The sequence below is a fragment of the Marmota monax genome, unplaced genomic scaffold (assembly GCF_021218885.2).
Source record: "Marmota monax isolate L192 unplaced genomic scaffold, Marmota_monax_Labrador192_F-V1.1 WCK01_AAM20220418_F8-fsc00296, whole genome shotgun sequence".
Classification (NCBI taxonomy): domain Eukaryota; kingdom Metazoa; phylum Chordata; class Mammalia; order Rodentia; family Sciuridae; genus Marmota; species Marmota monax.
The window spans coordinates 49,905-75,307 of NW_026694723.1; the positions used below are offsets into that span (position 1 = coordinate 49,905).

The 25,403-nt window shown below is 34.5% G+C and overlaps 1 protein-coding gene across 6 annotated transcripts in view; it reads right to left on the minus strand.

Moving 5' to 3' along the window:
• Window positions 1–25,403, minus strand: part of Nf1 (neurofibromin 1) — a 252,882-nt gene that overhangs the window by 20,309 nt on the left and 207,170 nt on the right. For 5 of the 6 annotated variants that reach the window (XM_058572512.1, XM_046423998.2, XM_046423996.2 and 2 more), the window contains 18 exons: window positions 24,759–25,191; window positions 23,842–24,182; window positions 20,858–21,060; window positions 16,477–16,670; window positions 15,370–15,510; window positions 14,940–15,219; window positions 14,059–14,273; window positions 13,755–13,816; window positions 13,496–13,610; window positions 12,867–12,968; window positions 10,647–10,787; window positions 8,038–8,164; window positions 6,926–7,057; window positions 5,836–5,971; window positions 3,845–4,002; window positions 1,623–1,745; window positions 1,097–1,227; window positions 816–916 (listed from right to left, as the gene is read on the minus strand). In XM_058572512.1, the coding sequence (XP_058428495.1) occupies window positions 816–916; window positions 1,097–1,227; window positions 1,623–1,745; window positions 3,845–4,002; window positions 5,836–5,971; window positions 6,926–7,057; window positions 8,038–8,164; window positions 10,647–10,787; window positions 12,867–12,968; window positions 13,496–13,610; window positions 13,755–13,816; window positions 14,059–14,273; window positions 14,940–15,219; window positions 15,370–15,510; window positions 16,477–16,670; window positions 20,858–21,060; window positions 23,842–24,182; window positions 24,759–25,191 (3,135 nt within the window). Of the gene's footprint in view, window positions 1–815; window positions 917–1,096; window positions 1,228–1,622; window positions 1,746–1,778; window positions 3,039–3,844; window positions 4,003–5,835; window positions 5,972–6,925; window positions 7,058–8,037; window positions 8,165–10,646; window positions 10,788–12,866; window positions 12,969–13,495; window positions 13,611–13,754; window positions 13,817–14,058; window positions 14,274–14,939; window positions 15,220–15,369; window positions 15,511–16,476; window positions 16,671–20,857; window positions 21,061–23,841; window positions 24,183–24,758; window positions 25,192–25,403 lie in introns of those variants that run through there. The other variant, XM_058572513.1, reaches the window with a different exon arrangement.

The following is a 25,403-nucleotide window of genomic DNA, read 5'->3' on the forward strand; positions in this document are numbered from 1 at the left end:
CACACATGGTAGGCAAGCACTCTAGCACTGAGCCACAACTCCAGCCCAATTGAATATTATTAAAGAAAGCAAAAATTAGTTTGGAGGAAGTGAAATATATGATCCAATGGAATCTTAGTAAGAAACTATTTCTAATCCTAGCTGCACTCCAATAATAAAAAGAAATAAGACCTAACTATATAAAATTTAGAAATTTAAAAACAAGATTAACCAAAACTAAGGAAACAATTATGCTACACAGAAAGCATAGATCAGGAATAGAATACCCTAAATTTCTTTGGGTTCTTTGTGTTTTTTTTTGTTTTCAGTGTGGGGGAGGGACTGGGGATTGAACCCAGGGGAGCTTTACCAATGAGCTGCATCTCCAGTCCTTTTAATTTATTTTGAGACAGATCTCATTATGTTGCCCATGGACTGGCTAAATTGCTGAGGTTGGCCTCGAAATTGTAGTCCTCTTGTCTCAGCCTCCTCAGTCACTGAGATTATAGGGTTCCCCCATGCCCATCTAAAGTTAGCATTATCATGCCCATTTTATGCTATCTTTATAAAGCATTTGACATAAAGACAGGTATAAAAGTTAGCTAAAATTAAAAGGAGTGCTGGCTAGGCATGGTGGTACATGCCTGTAATTCCAATGACTTGGGAGGCTGAGGCAAGAGGATTTCAAGTTTGAGACCAGTCTTGGAAACTTAGAGACCATAACTAAAAAAAAAAAAAAAAAAAATGCCAGGGATATAGCTCAGTAGTAAAGTACTTCTGGGTTCAGTCCCCAGTACCATAAAAACAAAAATAAAAAAACAAAAGGAAATACTTACACAACAGGAAAAACTTTGGGGAACACAACACTGGCCTCTGCTAAGTATTCATAAAGAATTCGTTGATCAAATTCATCTGTGGTGTATTTTACCAATGTAGCCTGCCAAGATGCAGAAAAGTAAATAAACATTTAAAAAAATTTTGTGGCTGAACTGTTATCTGTTTTGGTGAGAAGTAGATGATCTTCCTTTCATGCTTTTAATATTAAGTGGCTCCTAACAGTAGACTGGAATAAAAATTTGAGGGGGAAAAAAAATTCTCAAAAAGTAAAAATCCTTACTAGAACGGTAAGAAGAAGCGCTTGGATCTTCGGATCAGTAAGTACTTCTTCATCCAAAAGAACATTTGATTCAGACACTGAAACTTTACGCAAATGCGAGTGCTGTTGTGATGAGGAAATCCTCTGAGTTTCTGCAGTAAGATATGGATTAACACAATCAGCTGTATTAACAGAGCACATAGACAACCATTTTGCCTAACATATTTTCATGTCACTTCTAAAGTTCAAAAGGTTTTCAATAGATACTTCAAATATTAACATAAACATCATACAGAATTACTATTCATCTACACAAAAATTTGGCTAGCTATTTACAATGCTGTGTATAATATATTTGATTACTTTTTACACAGGTTTCAGGATAACTGTCATTTTAAGGACTGTAGAGCTTATCTTACAAAAAAGGATAAATTTCTATATTGCATCCTGAAGATGTAAAGACATGGATGGAAAGTAAATACAGCTTTTCTATACTCTCCCACCTTATTGTCAATGATCTAGATCAAATATTAACTTTGTTTCTCACCCATTTCATAATCAGTTTCTGCTACTCTCCTCATTTTGGGGGGTGTTGTGATCCCCGATTCCATTTCTTGCCTTTTAGGAGCCTTTGTGTCTGATATCAAGTGATCAAAACTTTTCCTTGTTCCTATAAACAGAAGTTACAGAATATGGAAGTTCATTAACCACGATGTCTATGAATAAGAATATGCTAAAAAGAAAAACGCTTGAATATAAAGTGTTTAAGATGTTCCTGCCTTAGCACCGAGCTACATCATTTTTTGCTTGGACTACTGTATTAATCTCTTAAATAGTTCCCTAGTCAAAATCTCTGCCTATTTCTCCACATTGCTTCCAGAAAGTTTCTAAAAAGCAAATAAAATTTGGTCATGTTCTTACTTACTTAAAGATCTCTGCTTGATACATGGTAAGGCTAAATCTCTAAATCTCTGAAGAGGGCACATAAAATCTTTCACAATAAAGTTCTGATTCTTCTCTACCCTCATTTCCTACACCATTCCCCATGATGGCATAATGCACTGTCTGTTCTTTCCTAACTTCTTTAGTCAGGCGATTCCTCCTTTCTCTCGAATAAATGCCCTTCTCTATCCTGTGTCTACCTGGCAAACATATATTAAATCTTCAAGACTTGGTTCAAATGTTATTGCAGCTTTCCCATAATTTCGTCAAGACCTCAGTTTCCCTATTATATCATTGTAATGGCTCCTGGCAGACGCTATTGATGCTGGTGAGCTGACTATATCTTGGTCATGAAACTATAAGCTCCTCCAGGGCAGAGACCATAAATTTTGCACCCTGAACATGCACTGAATGAATTCAATACCACATATTCTCTGGTTAGTTTTTCACTTATGGCTTACTTAGCATCTCTCATCAGTCTAATTTTCACTTGGGCATTTAAGATGCAAACCATTGCATATTTGCCTCATTAGTAGTTGTGGGTGTTAATTTTGGCAATCAAATCAAGGGAAAGGGGGACAACTTCCTTGACACAAAAATCCAGAATTACAAAACACAAAGTAACCAGGGAACTCCTAGAACATTATTTACCACAAAGTATTAACAGAAAAGAACTCAAACAAAAAGTAACAGACATCTGTGTGACTAGTAACAGTGATTATCATTCACAGTTTCCATTTCTTTCATGGTTTACTGGCAGGTTATTTATTTTGTACTTTGTTGTTTGTTCACTAATTTCCTTATGAACACAAACATTTTTCCAATACTACTTCAAGATATTTAAATATGTTTGCATGGATAACTGAAATTCCACTGAACCATTCACAATGCTGGTCATAGAAATAGATACCAACATATTCTAGTAATAATGAAAAGTTCAAAGGGAATACAGAACTGCTTTGCATTTCCTCTGTGATGTGAGGTAGATCAGTGGGCTCTTCCAGGAATTTACTTTCAGTTTCTGAAACAGAAAAGGATCTTATAGCATTTTAGGTGTATTTTTCATAGACGAATATTGGTAGAACTGAGCAATCTTAACTCTCAAAAATTAAACCTTCTTATAATATTGAAAAATACATTATTTTACTTTTTGTCATTTCAAAGATAACATGGGAAATACTATTATCATAGCTTCATACCATTTTGGTGTATTCTGCTTTCAAATGATAATTTTGCGAAATATCCCAAAAGCCCAGAGTATACCAAGACTCTTTTCTTCTTGTAGGTGTCTAATGGTTTTCCTATTGCCATTGCCTGCTACCCACCCAAGGGAGAAAACAAGAAGAGTTGTAGTATTTAAAGAATCAGGAAATAAACAAACCCTTATTTCAAGGTCTCATTTGAATTTCTCTATCTCAATTGACAATGGCTTAATTTATCAAACCCTCTTATAACTGGCATAAAAAAACTTTGCCACAGTGAGCCGGATGTGGTGGCACACACCTGTAATCTCAGCAGCTGGGGAGGCTGAGACACAGGATTGCCAGTTCAAAGCCAACCTCAGCAACTTAGTGAGGCGCTAAGCAACTCAGTGAGACCCTGTTTCTAAATAAAATACAAAATAGGGCTGGGGATGTGGCTCAGTGGTTGAGTACCCCTGAGTTCAATTCCCAGTACCAAAACAAAACAAAGACTTTGCCACAGTGAAACAGAAAAATTTTGATAATATAAAACAGTTTCAAATAATCTTTTCAAGCGTGAAAGCCTCTGATTGTTTTCCAGAATAATACTACATTTAAGAATTGTACAAAATTAAGATAAACTAACCAAGCAACTTTTTAGTGTTGGCCTGAGAAGGCTGCCCCATGTCCAAACTCATGGATTTCCTGGCTCGGGGACTGGTTTGGCCTACAGTTGGATAGCTGGCTGCAAGGTACCCTTCAGAACCTTTGGGAGAGGACCATGGTTGGTTCTCCTTTAGTGTCCTAAGAGATTTAATCAGAAAGAATTAATTGACATGGTGACAAATACAACCAATGTTTGCCCATTCCAAGTAGCTTTTCTATTACTAATGACAGCAATCAATATTAAAACTGCACTTTAAAGGGCTTTACAGTACAAACTCTGAATGGATTCCCAGGAAATATTATCTTCCTTGCCATGGTATCTTGTACATAGTAGGGACTCACCAAAGGCTAAACAGAAAGAATTATACTACATTGATTCTATTCATTGCTTTTCTTGTTAAACATTTTCACATTTTTTTTTTTGGTGCTGGGGCTAAAGCCCAGAACCTCAAGCATGCTAGACAAACACTCTACAGCTGAGCTATATACCTAGTTCTTAATTAACTTTTTAAATTGACAAGTAAAAATTGTGTATGTGTATGTATACACAGAATAACTAAATCAAACTAAATAACATGCATTATTTCACATATTTATAATTTACTTGTGGTGAGAACACTTAAAATTTACTTTCAGCAATTTTCAGGCAGTCAATAAACACAGACAATTAAACAGATCATTATATTGTATACTTCTGAACTTAAATGCACTAAAAAAATACCTTTATTTACTAATTTATTTTTATGTGGTGCTGAGGATCGAACCCAGTGCATCACACATGCTAGGCAAGTGCTCTACCACTGAGCTACAACCCCAGCCCTGCACTGATTTTTTAAATAGAGAAAAATCAAGTTTAGGCAATTATTTTCTTGGTTTAAATACCAAGAAAATCAAACTTTAAATTATTTGGCTTGATTGGGAACTGTCAATCAAACGTTGACAGGGGAACTGTCAGGCAAACTCACTTTCTCCTTTCCATAGCAAAAAGGACAGAAGAAATACAGTCATAAAATGGCTAATGAATAAGACTACTGCATACCAAGTATATGCAGATAAATTTTGCATACACTGTTAAAAATCTTATTGGGAAACCATGGAAGGCTTTTTTTTAAAAAAGCAGAAAGTTAATAAATTGAATAATATAAGCTCTACAAATAAGAGATTCTATGTTCAATGTTGTATCTAAACCTTAAAGATATTTTTGTTTAGAGCTGGGTGTGGTGGCGCACACCTGTAATCTCAGCAGCTCTGGAAGCTGAGACAACAGGATTGCCAGTTCAAAGCAAGGCTCAGCAAAAGTGAAGCACTAAGCAACAAAATAGGGCTAGGGATGTGGCTCAGTGGTCGAGTGCCTTTGAGTTCAATCCCCAGTACCCAAAAAATTAAAATTAAATATTTTTGTTTAATTGAAAATGCCAAAAAATCCCCAAATGATGCCATTTCATCTAATTTCTCCAAGTTATACTGAAAAATATACTACCTCAAATCACGTATAACATTGAACATAATTTCATGTAAATCTGTACTAAAGAAAGCTTCTTAATGACTTTAATGTGATACAAGTAAACACAATTTTTATGTGGGCATGCATGGTTTTACAAATCTACATGGTTTAGCTTCTATCATGAAATATGCAACTGTTGCTTCTATTTCATACTGTTTTTTCCAAAACCCTTTGCTGCAACCTAATCCTTTCAAATCATCTGTTATTCAACTGGTTTGTGCTCAACAAAGGCAAACTAATGATAACATTAACACAATGAGACTAGAATGATAACTATCCTATTACTAACTCATAAAATACTATATATTTATAGTTTTGACTTCCTAGACTATTATTTCACTTCCCTGACTATCTCTAGATTCCCCTCTATGTTATCTTCTAGATGATTCTGCCACTTGCTTTCACTGGCATTGGAAAATTGAAACTTGATTATAATTATGTAATTATGGAAGAGCAAGTCCACTTACCTATAGCTGGGATCACCATGATGAATGGGATACATATCCATGGGAACATTTTCCATTGAAATGTCAGTAAGAAGAAGGGACTTTCTATGTTTGAGGCTACAGCGACTTCGAACCTCTTCAGACACTGTGAGTAAAGCTAAAATAAAAGAGAAAGCAGATTAAAAAATTTAACAAGTCACTAGTGTCACCTAAAACAGGATACATTTCTAAAGAGGGAAACACCTGTTAAAGGTGCATTTAAAAAGCCCTAGAGTATGTGAGGTTCAGGGATATAAACCTAATGACAGACCTGTCCATCTGTTTTGGAAGGCTACATAAACATGAAATATACAAAGAGATTTAGTAAGCACCCTTTTTTTTCAAGGGCTTAAATGTACATTTGATCTCAACAAATAAAAAGTAGTCAGGGCAGGTATTATTAAATTCACTGAGGAAAATACTCAAGAGATGTTAAATGATTGGCTATGAAATAAAAAAGTTGCAACAAATGGAACCTGCTAAACTGGGAATCAGTACTTGCCACTGAACAACTACATTCAAGAAGTGTGAGAGTGCTAAATGTTGCTGAGCAAAGAAACAAAAATTAGAAAAGAGCAAATAGGGGAGGTTTAATGGATTAGTATGGATGGGGCAGACATTTCAGATAAAATGGCATGAGGAATAACTTTTGAAGAGGCAGAAAGTCACTACTAAGAGATGGGAAGTAGATTAACTTAAAATAGTCCATCCATTTGGAGAAATACAAAAAATTAGGCTTATGAAATTTAGATAAAGAAGATAGAATCAGAGTTGCTTGAGGGCCTAGGATGCTAGCCTGAGGCATTCAGATTTTATGACAAACCACAGGGAGCCACTGTTGTGTTCTGAACCAAAGATGACAAGAGGAACACATTCCAGATTTTATTAGGAAAAACGTTTTGGCAAAACTTTCAAAGTTTTAACCACATCAAAGGACTGGCCTATGAACCTATGAATTATTTACTCTGCCAATTAGCCAGCTGAAGGACCCATATAGGAAGGTATTTGTACTTTTTGGTTTTCCTAAGATAAAGTTGCAGCAATATTAATTTTGTCTGTTTCTTGTTTTTACCTGCCAAGTAAGCCACACTCTGTGTATTCACCTCAAATTTGTCACAATTTCTATGTTTATTAACCAGAGTTAGTAGTGTATGCAAAATTCTGACTGTTCTTGCAACAATGGCAGGTGAAGGATGCCTGTACCCTATAAAAAAAAAAAAAACAAGATGTTAATTTATCCTGTTAATATTTTCCACAGGAATTTTATAAGGAAGTAAAATCAAATGTATACGTTTACAGTGGTAGGTACCCATCAGGTAAAAATTAGGGAACTTCTATGATCCCTCATGCCTAAGAATTATTTAAATTGATACAAAACTAGAGACTCAAGTTCTAGCTTGACACTCACTCAAAACACTATGCTATTCCTAATAACCACAGTCTCTGATCATGACTGCATCATATTATATTCACTGCTATCAAGTTGTGAAGTCAGCAATGAAGAATAAAGCCAGGTCAGAAAGTGAAGGATGAGGAACAGCTGACGAGCACTGGCTATAAGTAATACAGGAATCTGGAGGGGTGGGGATAGGATCAGAGAGATGAGGCTCTGTGGTATAATAATGGTACTGATCTATAATACACTGGAAACAAGCTGAAGAAAATCTGTAATCAAATCTGTACAACAAGATTTTCTAATATAAATTAACCAAATAACACTGATCTACAATGTCTTGTTTTGCTAATCAACAGAATACTTAAGTACTATTACTAATAACATAGTTATTAAAAGGCTCAGTACGTAGAATTTCTTTTTTGTTTGAAGGGGCAGGGGATTGTTATACACCTAGCCCTAGCACTTAGGAATTTTACAAACAATCAACCCTTTTGCATTTTTTTTTTTAGAGCAAAGTAACAATTTATTTTTGAAACAAAGAAAGTGGAGCTCCTAAAGGAAGGAATCCCAAGTGGGTTGTCGTCTTCTACTTTTTAAGTAAATCTGATACTTGATATGGAAATTAGGCTCTATTAAAATACATACTGAACAAAATATAACTCAATAAGACAAAGTTTGGATTTAAAGTAAACATATGGGTTAAATTATTTCAAGTAACCAATTATTTTAATTACTTCCAGCTTCTAGGTAGCGCTTCATACTAACATTCTGACATAAGGCCTCTCTACCTTTCAAGAGGTGTCCCACCAGTGCAAAGTTAAAGTTAGAATTGAAATTAAGTCCAACAAAATGATCCATTTGCTTGCAGTGCCATTCCAGAGGATTCCGGATTGCCATAAATACCTCTTCCGGACTCTATTGAAAATAATCATGAGAGAATTAATGAAGTTCACACAGAAGCTTTCTTCACTTCTTAATTTTTTTTTTTTTTTTTTTTTTTTTGCCGTGCAGGGGATCTAACCCAGGAACTCATCTATGCTAGGCAAGCACTTGGTCACTGAGTTACAGGCCTAGTTCAGAAGCTTTCTTTAAAAGATCACTTATTTAGAGTTTCATGGCACACACCTGTTATCCCCAGCTACTTGGGATTGCAAGTTTGGGACAGCCTCAGTAACTTGGTTAAACTGTCTCCAAAAAATAAAAATAAAAAAATAAAGTCTGGGATGTACAGCATCCCTGGGTTTAATTCCTAGTGCCTCCCCTAAAAATATACACCAATGATTGATTTTTATATTCAATAGTTATGACAAGTAATCCTTTAAGTTGAGAGAAATTATTTTCAGCTACAGAAAACCACAGAAGAATATTAAAGATCTTAAAAATTAACTAGTACAAGATGCAAGATAGTCAAGCACTTAAATAATAAGACAGTAGAACAATGAAATAGCATTTATTTATTTATAATACATAATTTTTTATTTCAGTGTAAGTTTATTTTGGGTATGTAGTTTGTTCCTCCACCTACTCCCTCAAGCTGGGGCTTTGCATGGTGTCTAGGCTTACATTAAACTCCTGAACTAGGAACTGGGTTTAAAACTCAGTTTATAGCACTTACTATAGTACACGTGAGGCACTGGGTTTGATCCTCAGCATCACATTAAAAAAAATAATAATAAAATAAATGTATTGTGTTCATCTACAACTAAAAACCAAAAACAAACAAAAAACCCAAATTCCTGGACTCAAGTGATCCTCCTGCCTCAATCTCCCAAATAGCTGGGCCCGGAAGCGTGCATCTATGAACCCAGATATCATCCTGGTGACTTTTAACAAGCTTTATTAACTGATTTCTAGTACTTTAGGGCCCTAGAATAGTTTGGATTTAAAGTAAACCATATGGGTTAAATTATGGGGCATAGTTCCTTCTACTGGGCTCTTTCTGGCTTTGAAAATGCCAGATACTTCCTTTTTTGGGGGGTTCTGGATATTTAACCCAGAGGTGCTTCACCAATGAGCTACATTCCCAGCCACCCACCCCGTTTTTTAAAATTTTGAGCAGGGTCTCACTAAGTTGCTAAGGCTGGCTTTTAACTCGTGATCCCCCTGTCTTAGCCCTCCAAAACACTGGGATTACCATGGCAGACATTTCTAAGATACAAACACTTCATTTGCAAATATTCTTTCTTTTTTTTTCCTGTGGTGGTGTAGGGAGTGAACCCAAGGACCCTTAATTACTGAGCTATAATCCAGCCCTTTTTACTTTTTATTTTGAGATAGGGTCTCACTAAGTTTATAAGCCTGGCCTCAAACTTGTGATCTTCCTGCTTAAGTTTTCTGAGTAGTTGGGATTATAGCCATGTGCCACTATGCCCGGCTACAAATATTCCTAACATACAAATAGCCTATAAGTAGATATCACTTTGACCACTATTGTCCCAAGACAACTCCAGAAAAGAACAAAAAGTTAAGAAAGAAGGATTCTAGTTTGGAGCTAGATATATGAATCAGGACAAGTTACTTAATCATTGTTCCTTTGTATTGGTAAAATACTTTCAAACTCTAAGATTAATTTCATTTCCAGTTGGGTGTGGTGGCATATGCCTATAATCTTAGCTATTTGGAAGGCTGAGACAGGAGGCTTTCAAGTTTGAGGCCCTGTCTCAAAAAAATAAAAAGGGGTAAGGATGTAGCTAAGTGGTAGATCACCCCTGTGTTGACTCCCTATAACTGGGGGGAAAATTATTTCCACAATACCTAGCTATTCTGGGTCTGTACAAAATTAGGAAGACTGAACAAATACTGGTTTTATACCACATTAGGAAGACTGAACAAATACTGTTTTGTTTTTTTTTGGTGGGGGGGAGGGGTTCCTTTCGATTTTCCAACTTCCTTATTAGGTTTTAATAATACTGATCTTCCTGCTTAAAGTTTTCTGAGTAGTTGGGATTATAGCCAACTACTATTATACTTTTCATTAAGTAGCATTAGTCAATAAAAACAAGCACTTTTTTAGATTATTTCTTTATTTGTGAAATAGGAATGGAGAATGCTAACCTCTACCTTGGAGTTATCAAAATGAAAAATAATGAATGTACAGTGCTTAGCATAAGGCCTGGCATAGTTGCTATTATTACCACTCAGTATTATTTATCTTAAAAATATTTGTTAGCATCAGCAAGCACCATTTTTTGCTATCTGTATACAGAAAATATGTACTAAAGTTTAAATAGGTTTTTTTATGAGCTGGTAAGAAAATATACTCACACTAAACTAAATTAAAAATATCCATATTTAAAATATAGACTTCTTTTGATTTTAAAAGAATCACACAGCAATAAAAAGAAAAAGAAGTACTACATGCATGTAATCTAGGAATTCCAAAGGAAAGTTTGCTTACCTTGTCATTGAATATCCGGAGACTATCTAAGGTATGTAGATTTTGTTCAAGAAGTGCAGTGCCTGCTGAATATAAGTTGACCTCATCCAGCTGGAGCACTGCCACAGCTACCCAAAAGAGGGCTTTGTGCAAAGGGGAGTCCTGGCAAAGGAAGACAAATTTCCAGGTTAGTAAGCCGAACATAAAATTTATGCCTCCTCATCATAAAACAAAGTATGCTATCTTGCAAAATTACCCATGCTTTCATTTGGGGGAGGAGATAAATATAGATAAGTTCTTTGTCTTTTTCATGCGTATAACTAAAGACATGGTTATCTGGGCTGAGATCATAGCATCTTCTTTGATTTCTCTCTGTTCTGGATTCCCAAATCCAGTTTTCTAGTGCAGTCTCTCAAATTTGTCATTTCTTTTGTATTGCTGCTGCTGATGCAATCCTCAGGCCACCCTTTATTCAACATGTGGATTCTTTCTGCCTTCAGTTTTTCCCTGTTCCAACCTACTGGGTACTGTATCACCAGAATGATCTAAGTCCTGCTCTTGTCATATTTTTTGTCTGCTAAAAAATGGTATATATTAAAACTCCTTGGGGCTGGGGATGTAGCTCAAGTGGTAGCGCGCTCGCCTGGCATGCGTGCGGCCCGGGCTCGATCCTCAGCACCACATACAAACAAAGATGTTGTGTCCGCCGAAAACTAAAAAATAAACACTAAAAATTTCTCTCTCTCAAAAAAAAAAAAAAAAAAAAAAAAAAAACTCCTTTCTGAAGAATGTTGAATGTTGTATTAATTTTATCCAATCTTCATAATTTTCTTGCAAAATTTCTCCATAACAACTTGAATGGTCTATCCACCATCTCACCATGTCCTAGCATTCTTGTACAGTCCCTACTGCTATATTTTGCTGCTCAAGGCTTGCTTCTCTTTCTCTCTACCTATACTAAATCCTATCTATCTCTAATTTTGAACTCATGTCACTCTTACTAGAATATTAATCTCTTGCTTCTCTGAGTTAAAAATACATATTATTGGTAATTCTTATTTAGCACTGTGTTTTATGGGGAACTACATGGACTTAAAATCAGACAGCTTTGGATTAGAATCATGGTTCCAGTCTTAGGCCTTCTGAGTCTCATTTTTACTTACATGAATGAGGATAAGAAAATCATTTTGTATCATTTAAGATTAAGATATCTGTAGGAGTTGGGGTTGTGGCTCAGTGTTAGAGCGCTTGCCTAGCATGTGTGAAGCCCTGGGTTCGATCCTTAGCACCACATATAAATAAATAAATAATGAAGGCCCATCAACAACTTAAAAAAACAAACAAACAAAAAAAGACATCTGTAAAACATCTAGCTCTACCAGGGATACAATAGGTATTTATTTTTCTGTAATCACTTCCTAGACCCGCATGCCTTGGAATTCAATTCAAAGAATTATATGACTGTAGAGTTGGAAGGTAATAACATGCCATTATCTAGTCTAGTTTACTCATTTTATCTATATGGAAACAAAATGCCCAGACATGTAAATCACCTGCCAGAGGTCACAAAGCTGAGATGAGCTCAGACAATCCTAAATTAGTAACTGTATCATTTTATTCCTTTAAAATTTTACCTTCATAAAACACCTAAACTCTCTTTTTTAAATCACAGTGGTGAGGATCAAACCCAGGACCTTATAAATACTAGGTAAGTGCTCAGTCATTGAGCTCTACTCCCAGTCTAGTACCAAACTCTTTTGATGATCAGATATACTTCTCTTGGCTTTATATTTTCTACTTACTAACACTAAGTATTTTACTTACTTTGTTTATTATCTATCCACTCCATGACCCTCTAAACTCACCCTAGAATACAAGCTCCATGAGGGCAGGCATTTTTTTATTGGCTTGATTGGCACTACGTATATCTCTAGCATCTATGACAGAACCTGGCACACAGTAGATACGCAATAATTATTAGATGAAAGAATTAAGAATAGGTCCTTTAGGATTGATGAGATATAAAATTACAAGTACTTGAGAATGCATTTTCCATACTTATTTTTCCTTTAATGTAACAACTTCAAACAACTACACTTTGTGACAAGATGTTCCACCTTAACTATGACCTTCTTTATGACCTTCCCTTAATCCATCTTAATTTCTGAACTCCTTACAAGTAAACAACATGTAATACTGACACCCAAAATGAAAAAACTTAATGTGCTATACAATAATTACCTTATTAAGAAGTGGCTGTAATTTGGTTAGTGCTATTACTGTAGCTTCTATCAGAACTTGACTGTTGTAAGTATCAGGTCCTTTTAAGCAACTCTCAAGTGCCTTTTAGGAAAACAGAATTCTTTATTTTACTTTGATTGAAATAAAACAAACTCCTAAACTGAATCTCAGAAAACAGTTAGGAATATTTACTTATTCAACAAGTATGAGAATTTTTTCTAACACAATGGTGATCTTAGTAGCTAGTTTGATATACATTATTTCTTGTTTTTTAAAGCATTTCTATAACATATTCTAATAAGACAGGCAATATTATAGTAATTACAAGTTACACAATTTTTGTAAGTCTTACCAAATAGTAAACTTCATAAATCTGATAAAATATTAAGGGTTCATGCTTAAAAAAAGAAGCAAGTTACTTATTGTCTCCTGAAGATATAGCTTCTTTAAAAGAGAAGATTTCTTCACTTCCAAGAATTACAATAAAGAAGATAAAATTCATCTTTTAAATGTTTTAAGCAACATAATTAAGTTTTTATTAAATTTAAAAATAATGGAAGAAAAAAAATAATGGAAGATATGCTTTACAATTTGGGAACCACAAATATTTGAGAGAAGGGAAGAAGTACCTTGCTAAGAATACGGATAATCTGCTTTATCTGCCCATGAGAGACTCGTTTGCTAATACAGCCAAAGACTACAAGAGCTCTCGGTTGCAAGGATGGATTATACTGGAATGCAAATCTGCAATTAAAAGATCAAAAAAGTTTATAAAAACCTTTATGTTCAACCCAAATACACTAAATAATAAGACATTGACTATGTGGTAATAGCCATCTTTTCAACAACTCACATACTTTTACAATTTATATTGAATTTGGGACCTACCTTTGAGCTAGTTCTGTCCACTGATCCAGCCACTTGCATGCTGGGATATCTCTCATACATGCCTAAAAAAGAAAAATATACCCTTATATGTATATGCAAATATTTTTAGAAACATTTCAATAAATAAATAAACATGTCATTAAATAAATGACCTTTATGTTACCAATAAATAACAAATTCCATGGAGGTGTTTTTATTCAAGTATTAAGTGCAAAACAGCAGAATATATCAGTATTTCTTCTGTACAATGTTAGATTTTTAAAAATGATTTTAACTTAGTGTCTTATCATTTTGCCTTAAATACCTCCATGATCTCCAATAAAGCTTCTGTGACTGTTTCCAAGGATGTCAAAGCAAAAGTCTCCCTCTCATAGGAGCCCGGAGAGAACGACCTGTCTCGGTAACTGGAACGGAAGGCAATGACAGCAGCTGACTTAACTTTACTAATGCCAAACAGCAAGTAAAATTTGGGTAATGAGAACTCTGTTAGACTGAGTCTCAAAACTTGCTTGGTCTCTTCTGTAAAAGAAAAAAGGAACAAGTAAAAACTTTGAAGATATATATACATATATATATTTCATATATATATATATATTGTATTGGTATATATATTATATAGATACATTTATATAAAATATCTATCTCTCTATTTATCTATCTATATATTTGTATTGAGTGAGGGACTGAACCCAGAGGTGCTTTTCCACTGAGCAACATCCCCAGTCTTTTAATTTTTTATTTTGAGACAGGTTGTTGTTAAGTTGCTTAGGGCCTTGCTAAGTTGCTGAGGCTGGCCTTGAACTTGGAATCTTCCTGCCTCAATTTCCCAAGTTGCTAGGATTACAGGCATTTAACAATGTGCCTAGCTGAATTGAAGATCTCCATTTAATCACTAATTAGTACTAATAATGTAACACAATCTACTTAACATTGAGTATTTATAGCTTATGTGATAACTATAAGAGTCTACATGACAAATTTGCACAGAAAATCCTTATTATAACTTGATATAGAATGGAAGTAAATTATTTTTCTTTTTGATAAAATTTCAAGTCATTACTGCAGGCTTAAATTAGCACCTTGGTGTTAAGACACTGTCATAAATAATAAGAAATCTGTACCAACTAGGTGAAGTAAAGTGGAGAAAGGAATAGGTTGAACACAAATTACCTTCCTAGAACTTACCACTAAAATGAAGCTGTGAACAAGTACACAGAGAGTGAATGATATTAATAACCAATCCATGTGTGGAGGCTCTGAGGGACAATGGACCTGTGGCTACTAAGAAAGTAACAACATGGAAGAGGTAAGGGAGATGAGCTGCCACATCAAGGGAATTGTTGAAGGACAGCATCAGCATGTAGCGGGCTAAAATAGCAATATCATCCCACATAAGATGTTGTTCTAAAGTAGGAGTTGGAGATAAGCATGTCTTGTCAATTATTTTGCACATCCTTCCAATGACCTGTAAAAAAGCAGAATTTTAAGAAACATGGGACTAAAAGTTCTATTAAAAATTTTAGTTTAACTTTAATATAACAAAACAAAAGCCCTCCGGATAGTAAAAAACAGATATATAATGCCACGATCCAGAGGGCAAAGGAAAAGTGATTACCTTGCTTGAAACCAATTTCACATTTCCAGAAGCTAAAGCTACAGCAGTATCTGCCATCACTTCAGCTTTTATTGATCCCAAGCCACCTGTTGCACTGGTTTTGATGAAACTGTCCAGTACAACATCAAGCAGATCTGTAATCTAATGGAAGAGGGAAAATAAACTTGTTTTCAACCACATTGTGAACTTTTAATTTAAAAATATTCAAAGAACAGCCCAATCAACATAAAAACTATTTTATCCAAGGCCTCTAAAATACTAGAAATTTATTAGAGTCCTGTCAGGAAAGGATGAGGATATTCACTTGGTTCCTTCAGAGAGTAAAAGATAAATATTCAAAATTTAATAATGTATACAGTACTAGTTTCATTCACTTGTAAAGTATCTCTGCTCTTCCTTGACAATATGTGTAACCAACAACATCATCATCATCATCGTCGTCGTCATCATCATTATTATTATTGGTACTGGGGATTGAACCCAGGACCTTGAATATTAGACAAGCAATCAACCACTGAGCTACATCCCCAGCCAACTTAATTATTTTAAAATATAGGAAATGATGTCAAGTACTGAGAAATTTTCTAGTGCTATAAAATTACTTAAAGAATTCACAGCAATGTTCAAACAAGTGTACTGCTTCCTTAAGTGATTACTTTGAAGAAATAACATACATAATTCTTGTCAGATTAAAAAAGTTACATTAGATCCTTTATTTTAATAGTAGAATTATTATGCTAAAACTATAAATGAAAGCTGATGTCCCTAATGACATTAATAAGAAATACTGACATTGATGGTATGCAAGAATGAGAATACATTTTAAAGCATATGATGTCATATTTCTATAGTTAAACTCTATATAGTTATGTCCTGGAGAAGAGTGCTAGAGTAACTAGTGTTTTTCTGGTTCTGAAACATTCATTAGACATTTACAATTTCAAACTAGATTAAGAATTGGGTGGGCATCTGCATGCTTTTGAAGGAGGCAATTATATTTTCTACAGCTAAACCCTAGTGTCCAGCATGCAGCTTTGTACAAAGTAGGCACCAAAAAAATAGGTGCACATAGGAGATACTAGATAAATATTTGAGTAAATTCAATACCTGTCCAAGGCTCCCCCATATTTTTGCTTGAATAGATGGATACATCTGTTTCTCATTTATGGTCATAGTTATTAGCTTATCAAGAATAGCAGTAACTCTTTGTCGTTTGGCATCATCGTTATGCTTGCAGAAACGGACTAGATTTGACAGCCATGGGGTCATATATTCCAAACAAAGGTGTTTCAATTCAATACCTAGAAAAACATATACTATTATCATAGATGATCAATGAAAATTACAACAATTATTTTAATATGAAGGAATGAGAGGGGAGGTAAGAATTAAAGATCATTACCTAGAATCAGAGAAAAGAGATTTGGCAAATCATTATCTATCTATAGATTCTATCTGGGAATTGAACCCAGGGGCACTTTATTACTGAGCTACATCCCTAGTCCCTTTTATTATTATTATTTTTTTTAATTTTGAGACCAGGTCTCACTTGTCACTGAGATTATAGGCATGTGCTACTGCACCTGGTGGAAAATATATTTTTGAGGATAAGAGGTGAAGAAAGTGAATAAACCTTGAAGAATTCAATCTTAAAAGCTGGTAAGGCAAGTTTTAAAAAATTATCTTATTTTCTCCATTTTAATAATTTCTCATCTAGCTTAAAAATATTTTAAGTTTTATTCTCACTGGAAAAGGGACATGTAGAGAATTATAGAAAGTTCGGCAGAAGGAGAATGTCACTAAAAAGTGAAACCGGTGTTAATATATTAACACATTACCTCATCTTTCCACATGGTTTCAAATATTTGTAGAAATAATATATGCTTATGACAGTGTACACATATATAACCCCCCCAAAAGTTAGGATCATGCTCTATATACAGTATACCCTAAATACTTTCTCATTATACATTTTACTGAGATTTACTCATCATTAAAAATTCTCCAAAACCATTTTTCAATTTGTTTTTTGGGGAAAAAAAATAGACTAAGATACAAAATCCTCTGTACACTTAAAAGTCTCAAAGAGAATTTTATAAATTGTGATAAAATATACACAATATAAAATTTAACACTTTAACCACTTTTAAGTATACTTAAAAATATATTAAGTATATTCACATGGTTGTGCAATGATTACCACTAGCTATCTCTAGAATGTTTCCATCTTTCCAAAGTGAAACTCTGTAACAAAAACTTGTGTGTGTGTGTGTGTTACTGGATATTACACCCAGGGCATCATAAATGCTAGGTATTGCTATACCGCTGAGTTATATCTCAGCCTTTCTATTTTATTTTGAGACAGGATCTTGCTAAATTACCCAGGCTTACTTCAAACGTGTGATCCTTCTACCTCAGCCTCCCACGAAGCTGGGATTATAGGCATATGTCACCATGTCTGACCCCTCAAAAAAAATTCTTTTAATATATTTTTTTAGTTGTTGATATACACAATACCTTTGTTTTATTTGTTTATCTTTATGTGGTCTGAGGATTGAAGCCAGGGCCTCACACATGCTAGGCAAGTACTCTACTACTGAGCAAAAATCCCAGCCCCACCTCAAAAATTTTTAATGGCTTCATATTATTCCGTCATAAGATCCAACAAGGTAATTAGTTCCCTGTAGTTTGACTATGCCCCTTTTTTTCTTACTTTAAGGAATATCATATGAAGTTCAAAAGTAGTCAAAATAAATCTATGGCAATAGAAGTTACAACAGTGTTTGCTTTTGGTAAAGGGGCAATATTAAGTGAGAAAGGATCCTCTGGATGTTGGAAACGTTCTGGATCTAGAAGCTACTTTTGTGATGTACTGTGATGTAAAAATTCATCAAATTCTCCACTTAAGATCTGGGCACTTTACTAATGACAAGATATATTTTAGTTGAAAAATCTAAATAAATTAAAAAATAATCTATGACAAACAACATTAATTCCTTAGGACAAATTTTAAAAAGTGGAATTATGAGACCAAAAGGATTGAATACTCTTAAGGGTCTTGATAATCACTTCCAAACTTTCTAGAAAAACTGCCCCTGTTCAATATTCTACAGAGCATCAGTACTGAATTTAAAAATATGTTCTAATATGATAGCTAAATATGTTATCTCACTATTCTTTCAATTGACATTTTTTGCTTTTATTAATAAACTCAACATAAACATTCTTCTTTAGCATGATTTGTATGTTACTGTTGATTCATTTTTCTTATTTATAAAAATCTCTTCATGATTAATGTTAATCTTTTCTAGCATTTACCCTTCTAGGTTTATATTTATCATCACTTAAAAAAATGTTTTGAAGCTTCATGAAGTTGAATTTGTTCATTATTTGTTTCCATCATCTTGTTTCCTATGTTCTTTATTCATCTAAAAAGTAATTCAATATTAACTTCTTCCTCTTCATTTTTTAATGGTTCTAGTTTTCATATTCAACCCTTAAATACAGATAGAACTTATTTTGACATCTTGTGGTATGGAAGAAGACCCAACTTAACTCATTTCTCAATCTCATTTCTTAAACAATTTAATCTTTCCCCCCTAGTTTATGTTGCTTCTTTATTATCTTTTCTTAAAACTGATCTGAGTGCTGATTCTTGAACACTCATGTTTTAATTACTATACCACTATAATATGTTCAGATATCTGTAATATCAAGTCTTTCTTCCCAATGTTTTCTTAGGGATTTTTTTTATACTTTTTTTTTTTTTTTAATGATACTGGAGATTGGACCCAGAGGCACTCTACTAGTGAGGTACGTCCCCCAGCCCTTTAACATTTTTTTTTTTTTTTTTTGAGAGTGGATCTTGCTAAGTTGCCCAGACTGGCCTCAAACTTGTGATCTTCCTGTCTCAGCCTCATAAATAGCATTCTTAAACCTTCAAGTAGAATTTAAGATCATTTACAGTTTAATTTCCATTCTCACTCCTCAAATTTCATGGGACTACAATAAATTTGTAATCATCTAGGAAGAACTGTTCATACAGGAATACATTATGCCTGTACATTCACTCAAATATTTTCTTATATTAATATTAATCAATAAACCTTTATACTTTTTCTGTTTAGTTAATATTATACATTTTCTTATCAGGGTTACTCCTACATTTCTTGCTTGAAAAAACATACATAGTGATCTAGCCTTGATTAAATTGTTAAAGTTTTCAATTACCTAATAAAGTCAAGAAATGTGTTTAAACACAGAAAAAAGAAAAGTTGTATGTATCATGAGGAAAAGAGAAAGGGAAGAAGTTCGGCATGGTCACATATGCTTGTAATTCCATCGACTTGTGAAGGAGGCTGAAAAAGGAGGATCACAAGTTCAAGGCCGGCCTCAGCAATTTAGTAAGTCTTAAGCAACTCAGTGAGACCTCATTTCAAACTAAAAAAAGGGGTGAGGGTGTGTCTTAGCGGTAAATTTCCCAGGCTAAATAAATAAATAAATAAATGGGAAGAAAATGTCAGGAACTAAGCTGGGAAAGGTCAACATTTATGGGTTATGAAGATGGACAGACAAAAGAAATGGATGTCAAATTCATGACACTTATTAAAGCAACACCAGGACTAACTCTGGACCTGTGTCACTGCGTTCTCCATGAACCATACATGTCCATAAAATCACATTTTTTTTTCTAAAAAAGGAGACACATGGATATTTTATTCATGTGGAATTATCTGCTAAGAAAAAAAATGTCAAAGCTCATCAAATTAAAACAATGAAGAAAATACTTTTAAGAGGCCCAGAGACATGTTAAGATACCAAAAATCTCACCACCTCATTTATACTGTCAGAATTTTGATGGATTTCTTTTTTTCTCCTTTTTTTTTCTTTTGTGGTACTAGGGATTTAACCCAGGGGTGCTTCACCACTGAGCCATATCCCCAGACCTTTTTATTTTTTAAATTTTGAGACAGGGTCTCACTAAATTGCCCACACTTGCCTTGAACTTTGATCCTTCTGTTTTAGCTTCCCAAATCTCTGGGGTTACCAGCTAGAGCCACTATACCAGCCTTGGTGGATTTCTTTTCTTTCTTTCTTTTTTTTTTTTTGGTGGGGGGTTGTCCCAGGGATTGAACGGGACACTCAACCACTAAGCCACATCCCTAGATCTATTTTGTGTTTTATTTAGGGTCTCAATGAGTTGCTTAGTGCCTTGCTTTTGCTGAGGCTGGCTTTGAACTTGCATCCTCTGCCTCAGCTGCTGGGATTATAGGCATGTGCCACCATGCCTAGTGGCTTGGTGGATTTCTTAATGTGTCCTATCAGGAGTTTTCTTCAAAGTTCTTTCAGTTACAGAGTACCATAGATAAAAATTTAGAAAAGGTTAAAAGAGTAAAATATAATTCACTGGTAAATTCTGAAACAAAAGGGGATTCTCTGAATTTTTAAATAATTATTGTTAGTATTAAAGAAAATTATAATTACTTACTAGATTTGCTAAATCCAGAAATACACTCTTCCAAAAATTCTAACGTGAGGTGTGGCTCATTGGCTGCCAGTGTCTTACTAATAGAGACAATAAAGAGGGTGTTGTTGGCAGGGATACATAAACCTGATGTCTCTAGTAACTGTCCCTCGATTTTTAAATTAAAGGTACAAGTTAAGGCACACAGAAGATTATAGGCAGCTGACCTAGGAGAAAACACAAATGAAGTTGTTTTAAAACTTATTTTTCCTTATAATTCCACAAATTTTTCGAATATACAACTTCTGATTCTATTACGAAGCATGATCAATTATTTTTAAAATTTTATGATCAATTAGAGATAAGAAATTATGGTGAACCCAAATATCCCTTGATCATTTAGGGATTTTTTTTTTTTTAAGAGATTTATGACATAACCAGAAGAGCACTGTGAGGTTTCTAAGACAGTGGGTTTTTGCCTTCTTAGAAGACATTTTACTGGGACATAAAACATTACAGGTTTATGGTCCTAAAAAGGATCAATAAGAAAAAAGTCAGAAGATACATTATGTTTTTAGGGAAGTCAAAACACAAATTGTGGTTTTCTCTCTTCTGCTAGATCCAGTAAAAACAGGAATCGTAAGAAGAGAAATGAGGTGAACCTCATCAAATGAGAATGTCAGAAATTTTAAATTCAGTATCTGCTGAATTTTTTTATGGGCTTCACACAAGTGACACCACAACTGGAGGTCAAAACCAAAATTAACTATAAATCCCCCCATTAGCATTTCTATGACCTCTTCCATCATACACAGCCACTGCACCTGAAAAACTATAATATTCATGCTCTATTAGAACAAAAAATACACTTAAAAATGTCTGAAAATAAATTTGAGCCAATTTAGGAGACAGCTTACAAAACTCATTCGATTTTAAAATTCGAATTTTTCTCCTTCATTCAGCAAAGGAAATTTTAGGTTTTCCTTACCTCTGAATTTTTATCATGCTGATATATTTATGCAACAACCATACAGAGGAAAAAAAGTCATGGAAATTTAAGTTTGCCTAAACAGCTTGTTTTCTGGGATGACAGTCTTCAGCAAAAAGCAAAAGCTGTCAACTTGCTCTATTTCACTAGAAAAGAGTACATGTTCATGCAAGCTAGTAATTGTTAGAAGATTGTCAGTATTCTTCAATAAATAATTTTGAATTAGAAATTAATGACAGATTTATAGTTTCATTTTCCTAAAATTGAAAACATTAATGTTATTATTTCTAAGTTTATGTATCTTTTACTAACTTCAAAGGTTTCTAAGTTATACTATTTTGATACTAGTTTTTATTGTTTAAAAGCTATAAAAAATTGGGCTTCCTCAATCTGGAGGTAGGTGGCAGAGACCCCTCTGAGATAATGAAGTTAGGCATACATAAAATTTTGTGTGATTTCTGGGAGTTCATGGACCCTATGAGGCCCATCTAGTCAAAGAAATTATATACAAGGTTTTTTCCTCCCCTCTTAAATAAAGGAGAATCTGGAATCCCAAACGGCTATTATAAAACGTGGGTTGTGCTATAATTTGGGGGAAGAGTTTCTGGGAGCTAAGGATTTATAGTTTTAGTATCCCTATTCAAATTGCTTAGGAAGGGGGACACAGGTAGGGAAGAATAGAGGTACTTGGAATTAGACAAAGGGGAGTGAAGGGAAGGAAGCGAGTATGGGGGTAAGAAGGATAGTAGAATGAACGGGACATTATTACCCTATGTGCATATATGATTACACAATTGGCGTAACTCTACATCATGTACAACCAGAAGAATGAGAAGTTATACTCCATTTATGTATGATGTGTCAAAACACATTCTACTGTCATGTATAACTAATCTGAACAAACAAAACAAAAACAAGATGCTTAGGACCAGAGTGTTTTCAGATTTCAATTTTCTGGATTTTGGAATATTTGCACGGACTTTACCAGGTGAACATCTCAAATTAGAAAAGTTGAAATCTAAAATGCTCTGAAATATGAAATGTTATGAGTGAGGGACATGGCATTCAAAAAGATTCAGATTTGGGAGCATTTTGGATTTCATACTTTCAGGATTTTTTTCAACTTCCATCTGTAAAAATCCTGACAGTGCCGTGGTACTTGAGACAATAAATTATGCTAAGAAAGGAAAGGGAAGATAAAAAAGAAGGGGTACACAGAAACCTTGGCAGGGAGGAAAAAGACAGGGAGGAGAAAAATACTATTTTCTAAGGATAAACTATTTGCTAGGTGTCATACTATATTACCACACATACTAGTTATTCAACTTCTGTGGATACTTAAGAAAGGCACTGCTACCTCTATTTTACAGGTGAGGAAAATTAGAGCTCAGAGAACCTTAATACCTTGCCTCAAATCATACACAGCTAGAAAGTAGCAGATCTACATTCAAACCAAAATCTACTGACTACACAGGCCATACTTCTTCCACATTCAAATTAACAAGCCTGAACAGAATCCATCATACTGTGCTTAGATGCCATGTAAGAATCCTACTAAAATGACATAGGCAGAAAGTATGCAATAATGTTTTTCTTTGAGTTACTGAACATTGGGACTTCCTTTGTCAAACAATGATAATATGAGTTGACAATTAAGAAACTTAATAGTGATATGCTTTTAAATACAGGAAAAACTTAGAAGAAGACACTTAATTGAGGAGTTAACTTTTTAATAAAGGGACAATTTCTTTAAAAAAAAAATCTGCTATGTTTTCTGTTTTAGAGGAAAGTTTCCTGGAGAAAGAGAATAAACTGGTTTAGAATGAATCACCCCTATTCAGAATTCCGCATTTCATGTGAATACCCCAGATATTGATGAGGTCACACTGGTTAACCAACACAGCATACCTTCCAATTTACAGCATTAAGAAAGAAGATATCTTAAAGGCTTATTAAGTGGTCTCATTTTAAAAGTAATAAACCCTGAATAAAGCTGAAGTGAATATTTAAACAAACTTACCGTAAACTAGGGTCTGAACTGCCTAAATTAAGTAATGCGATATTGAGCAGTGTTCCAGGGACATCTTTTGGTCGAATCTTGGTGTGCTGGGGGATGGAGTCAGGCTGTGACAGCTCCCAGCGGGTCCGGATATGAATGATAGATTGAACAATGGCTTCGCACTCCTGGTGCATGAAGGTGAGAGGTGTGCCCTGGTTTGCAATGGTTAAGGTGAACTGGTTCTCATCCACTAGGCAGATTTCTTCAATTTCCGAGGCATAATAGATATCATTTAGAAAGACTGATTGCCCTAGGACTTTTGTTCTCTCTGCTGAGGTTACTTGAACAGCAGTAGAACCAACCTGGAAAGTGGTGGTAAGGCAATAAAGTGGAAAAGAATTAAATTCCATTATAAAGGATTCCAAGAGGCTCCAAAAACCAACCACTACCCATTCACCATATTTTTCATTTACGGAGGAATTACTACAGTATATATTCAAATACATTAATTATTGTGGTAAATACTCTCAAAAGAAAATGAAAACATTAGAAAAAAATTAATTTGGCTTAAAAAAAAAAGTTGAGAATCCTATACACATGTGCTGATTTAAACCTGAAGGTTCATGCTCTTTGCTCTGCAAAAATTATGTACTAATCAGAAGAAATCCCACTAGGTGATTTCCATTCTCTACACATTCCTACCATTTGATTGACAGATAGCAAACTACCCATCCTACAGCACTCTTCTGCCTCCAACCCAATCTAGACTTACACCTCTCTTGTCTTCTGCAGAACCTCTATAGAGAGAGAAATCTTGGTCTTCCTACATCTGGATTTATTTGACATCTGATGTACAACTATGAGGAAATTTGGCCAGGATATAGTCTGATTAGGCAAGAAAGGCAATGAATCAATCACAATCACAGAATTAAACTTACCTTAATAGAAACTTTGGTATCTTTGTGAGCTAGTTTGAGAGCATTATGGAATACCTTGAGGTCCTCTTCCAAAGCCAATGTGGCAGCAGGTAGTTTTTGTTGTTCATGCTCTATGTGTTCAGCCAGTTTCCCAGGACAGTCTATGAAAATGAGTCTTTTGCTACCTTTGAGGCCAGTCAGCAACCGCTCATGATACTTGGTGTATTCTCTGACCCAGGAGTTGCAGTTATAGATATAGACTGCAGAGACGTTATCATAAGCAAAGCCAGGAAAAACAACAAACCACTTCGAGAGAAAGTCTGTTTTAAAGCGATTGCTTGGCCCAGTATGGGTAAGGTCCACTACAATTTCATATGGCTTTGCATAATATGGCTTCAAAGTCAGCAAGACGTGGTATATCAGCAAATCACCATTGATTTGACCAGTTTTGAACCTAAGAAAGATGATAAAAGAGGACAAAGATTATTAAACTTTTGAATAAATATATAAAGACACAACTAATCTCTACTCTCTCTATTCTGGATTAGTTTTCTAGAGAGAACAGTAGTAAAAAACCATTATTCAAAGTCTAGACCTATGTTTTAAGTCAGTTGTTCTTCAGACATGGAGAAATAAGGCTAAAGTAAAACAGAAGAGACAAATTTC